Genomic DNA, 7,614 nt, shown 5'->3' with positions numbered 1-7,614 from the left:
AACCCCACTCAACACCGAAAACTACAACAAAGAACTGCAAACAATAACTAACATTGCAATAAAAAACGGTTACAAAACAAACACCATACAGAAACTCCTAAAAAACAAAACAAAACAACGAAACACAAATCAACAACAAATGGACAACATTCACATACACAGGAAAAGAAACCTACAAACTAACAAATCTGTTCAACAAACTCGGACTGAAAACAGCACTAAGGACCAACAATAACACAGGTAAACTACTAAAAAGAAACATAGACACAACTAACCCGCTTGACAACAACGGTGTTTATAGCATCACATGTCAATGCGGATACACTTACATCGGACAGACTGGAAGGAAACTAAGAGATCGATTCAAAGAACATCTTAGATCCTTCAGAGACAATGACGGAAAATCAAATTACGCCACACACTTAATACACTACAACCACGAACCAAACACAATAGAAACAAGCATGACATTAATACACAACGCACAAAAAGGACGAAAACTAAACATACTGGAGAACCTCGAGATATACAAACAAATAACACTTAAAGACGGAAAACTTATAAACGCACAAACAAACTCACAATCACACACCACCTTCACACCACTAAAAACACTCCATAACAAAAAACGAAAACGTTCAGAAGAACAAAACATCGCAACCAACACCAGGAAAAAACAAAAAACCGACAACGCACAAATAATAACTGACAATGAAAATAACCGCCACCAAGACCGACCAACGAGCACGGAGACCACGCCCCCTAACGCAACGCCCCCAGCGACAAGCGACGGACGCAACAATATATAAACCCCACTCAGACTGAATGACAGACAGTTTTTCACTGAAGATGGCGCAATGCCGAAACGCGTTTGAATAACTCAAACAAAAAACCCGCGAGTGAAGACAGACCCAGTAGTGCCCGTGTGCTGGTTCAACATGAGTATCTGCCAATAGTAAAAAATTCTGAATCTTTCAAACAGGAAAACATACCGTTAATTTAAATTAAAAACAAAATTGGACCAAAGTGAGATCCCTGGGGGGCACCAGATGTTGCTCTAATGGTTGTGGAAACTCTATCTCTAAATTTTATGTTAAGTTCACTAATTTCGTGGTCCGCTTGACCAATTAATACATTACAATTAATTAAGGTTTTTTAGTTGAGATGAAAAAAAGTTAATGGAACTAGCAGGATTGAAAAATGGCAAAAAGGAGGGAAAACTCATAAGGTGGGGTTGAGATAGGAAGTTGATGTCCGAGTGGATCGAGGTCACGATAGCTGAAGTGGTAGAGCAGCGGCGTATCTAGCCGAAGATCGTGGGTTCGAATCCCGCTCGTGCCATTAGCTTTTTTTCATCTCAACTAAAAACCTTAATTAGTTACATGTAAATTTCATTTCTATTTTTTTTTTCATGGAACACTCTTTAGGCACGTAATTTATCTGCCAGTGTTATTTTTGTTCCCATATTTCTATAGTTTGTTTTTCAGATCGGTTTATCACAGCTTGGTTCGTTCGGCCGGTTCGGCTCCATTTATTTACCCAAATATTTAAAAAAAACGGCAAAATGAATTACAAAATTACTCTGATAAATTAAAAAAAACACATAGTAACATGCGTTTAAATAAACACATTGAAAACACCACAGGCAATAACCTCTTTCTCCCAAAATGTAGCATGAAAACAGCTTACATTCCGACGTGAATAAATTGGTAAAAATGCTGAACAAAGTAGTTGAAAGAAGACTTTAAAGTCTAACAATAAGTTCCAAGATTCTAATAATGTTTCAGTCCTGCGCAATTTAAAACCAAATACCAGCCGTGTTTCGAATCCCCAATCTTAGATTATGCAAGGATTTTTTCGGCATAATTAGGGCCACCTAGGAAATCGTGTCACGATTGGAGTATATACATTGGGTCGTGATGTTCAAACATGACATCCATCACGACTTTTTAACGCTTAACGTTTGCAAATCCCCTAAACCTTTGTAAGCAATTGGACCTGGTAGCCATTCTCGCAATTATAGAGGAAAAGGTTTAGGATTGGAATCGCCCGCTCAAGGATTCGACTGGCAATGAACTTGGGATCATCCTGCTCAACTGGCCGTAACATGGGAATTTGCTTATTTAGCATTCGGCATTTATCCGTAATTGGACATCGTTTTAGTCGGGTAATTAAAATGGTTTTACTCAGTTTGAAGAGTGATCCCAACTTAATTATACGACTAGATGTAAATCGTTAACAATTAGATATGCATCTGTTGAAGGTTTTATGAAATCAGCATACATTACAGAAACAACTGGAAATAAATTCACCGTAATTGCAAAATTTAAGTCAAATTATTGTGATATGAGAGCAAACGGGTGGAGTATGCGACAAAATATGTTAGTACATAAATCGGCTCTGTTTGCCTGAATATTACGCTATTAATACGCTATCGAATTTGATTGAAAACACGTTCCAATCAAGACACATAAACGATTTAAAAAATCTGGTCTAGACTCCGACTATTCTAACTTTGCCACACACTGAGCTCTTGTTAAGGAAGTTGTTGATAAGGATTACAATAAAAATGTATTAAGCATGAAGGAAAGATTTCATACGATGTCAGATTTCTGGCCTTTCATCAACCAAAAAAGATACACTAAAGGGTACCCCTTTTCTATTAATGATGGTGATATAGTAGTAACAGATTCTCAGGTATCTGAAAAGTTTTTTTTTAAAGTATTCAAACCGTACTCAAATTTCTCGAACTTTAGAGTGGTCCCTTCCAACCCTATATATATATTACGCAGGGCGGGTTACCAGGACCCGAGGGGATAAAAGCCTAGGTAGGCCCGTACCCCATCCCTAAAAGGTCCGGGACCTGGTCGGCTCACGAGTGCTGCAAAAACCTTTTGGACCTATTCACAAACCCCAAGATTTTGGACCATTTTATCTTGGGGAGTGTTTGGTTATGTCCTCTCCTTCGAAAGTTTCAAATCTTTCCCTAGCATACCTATTGCATTCTACAAGGTAGTGTCGAGCCGTTTCTTCTTTTGTTTCGCAGAAGCGGCAGAAGGGGTCTGGTAGAGTACCCATTATGAAGAGGTGTCTTCTCAAGGGGCAATGGCCCGTTAGGATACCTATCAGCCTCCTTATTCCCCTCCTAGAGTTAGAGAGTAACCATCCGGGGGACATATTCCATTCCTTAAGGAATTGTTTCATGCCCCAGCTACTTATACTCTCTTTCGCTGTGCTTAAAGAGTGGGGTAATACCGGTTGTGGCCCGACAAACGCAGTATTTGATCCTTCTTTGGCCAGGCTGTCCGCCTCTTCATTACCATAGTGCCCCTTATGAGCAGGTATCCATATGAGAGTTACCCTATTCTCGTCCCTAGTAGTTATCCTATTGATAAGTTCAACGGTTTCCTCTACCAGCCTAAATATAGATAACTCTTTTTGTAATGACTTAAGACTGGCCTGACTAAAAATTCTAATATCTTTTCCCTTAGTATTATTATCCATGAGTGTTCTACAGCAAACATTGATGGCCCAGACCTCATCCTGAAAGACTGAGGTTTATTACCAAGAGTCCCAGGAGATGCTGATTCCTAATTTGGGTATCTGTATACCAGCACCGCTTCCCTTGTCCTTAATGAGTGAGCCATCGGTGAAGCAATCTATGCTATTATGGTCATCATCCGCATTATAGTTATAATCACATGGAGTAACTACCTTAAAGTGTTTTTTCCCCAAAGGTGTTTTAACCTTTTTGTCGCTAACACTTATTAGTTGGTTATTAACCTTACTCAGTAAATGTAGAATTTTCGAGTGTCCTATATTGTTTCCCTTATGATTCCAGCTGCCTTCACTAATTCATCTATAGCAGCTGGTTAGTGTTCTAACCTTGACCTCTATGTGTAGAGGTGTAGTATTGGTTATCATTTCTAGTGGTAGTCTAGTGCATTTCTAGTGGGAAATGCTCCCGCCATCATCATACAACCTAGTCTTTGAAATGAGCTTGTTAATAGCCCTTCCAACCCTATTATCTAAGCACAATTTTTCTGAACGAGGTTACGGTTGTAAATAAATTTGCTAGTTTTCGTGGTCCGCTTGACCAATTAATATCTTTCAATTAATTAAGGTTTTTAGTTGAGATAAGTGGTAGAGCAGCCGCGCATCTAGCCGAAGATCGTGGGTTCGAATCCCGCTCGTGACACTGACTTTTTTATCTCAACTAAAAACCTTAATTAGTTGTAAATAAACTCGTCGCTCTAAAACCGTCTGTAAGTGGACTTGATTCTATTAAAAAGTTGCACTTAAACCCTAGCTAAACCTCTCTCCCTTCTATTTAGAATATCCTTGGCCATAGGGTGTACCGTTGGAAAGAAGTGTACACTGTTCCAGTTTTAAGATAGTTGATCGGAGCAACATTCATAACTATGTTTTATGGTGACCTGTACGTAACTTAAATGCAATGCTATAGGTTCTCAAGTCTATTATTACTGGCTAGTTCAAGGATTTCAATAAGCCATTTCTAGTTGATGAGCAACACGGGTTTTTGAATGAACGCACAACTATGACGAATATAAGGAATTCATTTTTAATTCTATTGAAAATGAATCAAGTAGATGCAGTTTATGGGGATATTCCTAAAGCTTTCGATTGCTTTTGAGTAATATTTAAGTTTGGATTTGGTGGCAGATTTTTGGCTTGGATTAGATCCTATCTCTCCTATAGAAGTCTATTATTTTTTTTTTTATGTTACGAGGGTTCGCAACAGCAGAGATTATATCAACCCTCGGGGTGCCGGTGTTTTTGAAAAAAAGCCCATTTGTAAGTATGTCGGGTTCGAATGCAGGGCCGCTGGATTCGAACCCAGGACCTTTACCTTACAGTGATGAGCGCCGTGTCAACGCCTAAATCGTTGCGGCCACCGACGCCCCTACTATAGAAGTCTATTATTACAGACCAAGTCCAGACTCCTGTAAGCCATTTCTAATTGATGAGCAGCACGGGTTTTTGAATGGATGCTCTACTATAACTATCCTATTAACGTAAAAGGAATCCATTTTTAATTCTAGTGAGAATGGTAATCAAGTTGATGCAGTTTAAGGGGATATTGCTAATGCTTTCGATAGGGTTGACTATGGATTGCTTTTGGCTAAGATTGAAGTTTGGATATGGCGGCAGTTTTTTTGCTTGGATTAGATCCTATCTCTCCAATAGGAATCTTAAGATAAAATTTAGAGATAGACTTTCCACAGCCATTAGAGCAACATCTGGTGTCCCCCAAGGATCTCACTTTGGTCCAATTTTGTTTTTAATTTAAATTAACAACATGTCTTCCTGTTTCAAACATACAGGATTTTTACTATTGATGATGTTTGTTTGCTAAATGATGATAAAGGGAAATAATAATGCAATCAAATAATAATAAATTTGGGAATAAGACTTGCCAAAATTACAAAAAGCCACTCACCTCGTTCGTCAGCGGTAGAGACTCAGACGCAGCATGTAAGTTTCAGGCCCGAAATCCTTTACAGCTTACAGAGAACTTCGTACTATTGCCAACTCTCTTACGATTTTAAATTAAATGAAAATAAAACATTTAACACATAAAACTTCGTAAAATAAAAATGAACTGTTTTAAACGATATGAAAGATTTAGAGAAATCATGAGAGAAAAAGTTCAAGAGAAGGTAGTTTAGGGAAAGACTCGCAAAGCAATACTGAAGGAAAAGATGGTCGCGGATAGGATTGAGCGATCAGGGATTATGTAGGTAAACAAAAAAAAATTATTTGACGTTAACACATCTATTTCTGAATTTAGATGTATGGCCTATTTTCAAACTACTCTGTTTTCCAACAAGTAAGTGTATTGTCCCTATTTTAAAAAAAATATTGTTATCGTTTTTTATACAAAAATTTATCTAGGTAGCGGGCATCGCCGACGAGTATTCTGTAATTGATCTCTCCTTTGTTGGCCATGCCGTTTGCCAGGAGGTTTTGGAGACGTGTCGTGACCATAAGAAACAGGTCTCCTGCAAGTTTCATCCCTGTTGGAAATTGGAGGGCTTCTTCGTCCTAAAAAAGGAAAAACGGTGGATTATTCAAGGATGATAAAATTAATAATTTTACGACATACCCTTGCCAGGAGATGGAAATAGCCTGTCTCGTACGGCAGCGTCGTATCCCAGCCTAAAAGTTCGTTGTGCTCCAGAGACGGGAAAACGAGCAGCCCTCGGTCTGTTATCACTTCACTAGAAGCGTGGAAAGGTCTTTTCGGAAAGGCCTCGAATTCCCTCGCTTGTCTTTCTGTTATAGTTTCGTTTCTCAAGATAGATGCCTTCACTCGACTTTCGTGACCGGAAGACAACGCATGGAAATACAGCAAGTCTCTCTTTTCGTCTACAACCGAAAACTATGTTGAAGTTATTATTAAAATACGAATAATCTGGATCTCGGTATGGTCATGATGGAGAAAACAAATACAATTATTACTGCCAAGCTTTTGACCTATTTTAAGGTCACCATCAGGGCAAAGCAATAATAACTAGGTCTACAAATTGACATAATTAAGTTTGTAATAGATGTTTTTGAAATTGCTGACTTACAGTCCTAACGTTATAAAGCACATTAACTGACCATGACAGTTACCTTACGAAGTTTCGGTGCAAAGTGATTATGTGTAAGGACCAAATTTTCACTCACGGATTATTTGGGTCTCGGTAGGTCTGGATGAAAAAACTAATTCAATTGTTACAACACATCAGAGCAAAACATTATTAATATTTACAAAATTTACATAATTATGTTTTGTTAGATGGTTTTCAAATTGCTTTGAAGACAAACTCAGTCTACACATTGCCAAGACGTTAATCCTTTAACTGTTTGTGGAGTGAAAGTCCGTAAATTTGGATAATATGACTTAAAATGACCATGAATTTGTCACCTTACCTCGGTGGGCTGGACGCCATATTTAAGATTATTGACCCTAAAATCGGTTGAAAACATGATAGTAACAATTTAATTTTTTTTCCATCCAGACCACACCGAGATCCAGATTATCGTGAGTGAAAACGTCTTCAAACACTTTGCGCGGAAGCTTCGTCAGGTGTCAGTCATGGTCATTTTAAGCCATTTTATTCAAATTTATGGGCTTTCAGTTCATAAACAGATCAAGGAATTAATGTCCTTGGCAATGTAGGGACCGAGTTGGTCTTAAATCAATTTGAAAACCATCTATTAAAAATTTGTTAATTTGTAGATATATTTAGTATTGTTTTGCCCTGTTGAGAACCTTAAAAGTAGGTAGAAAGCTTGGCAGTAAAAATTCATTTTATTTAAATCGAGATCATCTATGATCCAGATTATTCGTGAGTGAAAAAGTGGTCGTTACATCTAACAATTTGTACTGAAACTTCGTAAGGAAACAGTCGTGATTATATGAATCATGTTGAGCAAGATTATGGACCTTCAGTTCATAAACGTTTTAAAGTTAATGTCGTTCTCAATGTGGGGCTGTTCTTCAATTTGAAAAACATCTTTTAAAAACTTAATTATGTCAATTTGTATACATGCTTAATATTGTTTTGCTCTGATGATGATCTTAAAATAGGTCGAAACATTGAC

At 37.8% G+C, this 7,614-nt stretch overlaps 1 protein-coding gene across 2 annotated transcripts in view; it reads right to left on the bottom strand.

Moving 5' to 3' along the window:
• Nucleotides 1-5,819: 5,819 nt before the first annotated feature.
• The window catches only part of LOC106661097 (protein yellow-like), a 23,214-nt gene continuing 21,419 nt past the window's right edge, over nucleotides 5,820-7,614 (bottom strand). For both annotated transcript variants that reach the window (XM_024228196.1, XM_024228197.1), the window contains exons 6-7: nucleotides 6,128-6,390; nucleotides 5,820-6,066 (exon numbers count right to left, since the gene is read on the bottom strand). In XM_024228196.1, coding sequence (XP_024083964.1) covers nucleotides 5,887-6,066; nucleotides 6,128-6,390 — 443 coding nt within the window. In that variant the 3' untranslated portion in view covers nucleotides 5,820-5,886. The remainder of the gene's footprint in view (nucleotides 6,067-6,127; nucleotides 6,391-7,614) is intronic.

This window comes from Cimex lectularius, unplaced genomic scaffold, assembly GCF_000648675.2.
Source record: "Cimex lectularius strain Harlan isolate CLEC.00 unplaced genomic scaffold, Clec_2.1 scaffold170, whole genome shotgun sequence".
NCBI lineage: Eukaryota > Metazoa > Arthropoda > Insecta > Hemiptera > Cimicidae > Cimex > Cimex lectularius.
The sequence above is the reverse complement of the archived record's forward strand: the minus strand, read 5'-3'. Positions and strand labels throughout refer to the sequence as shown.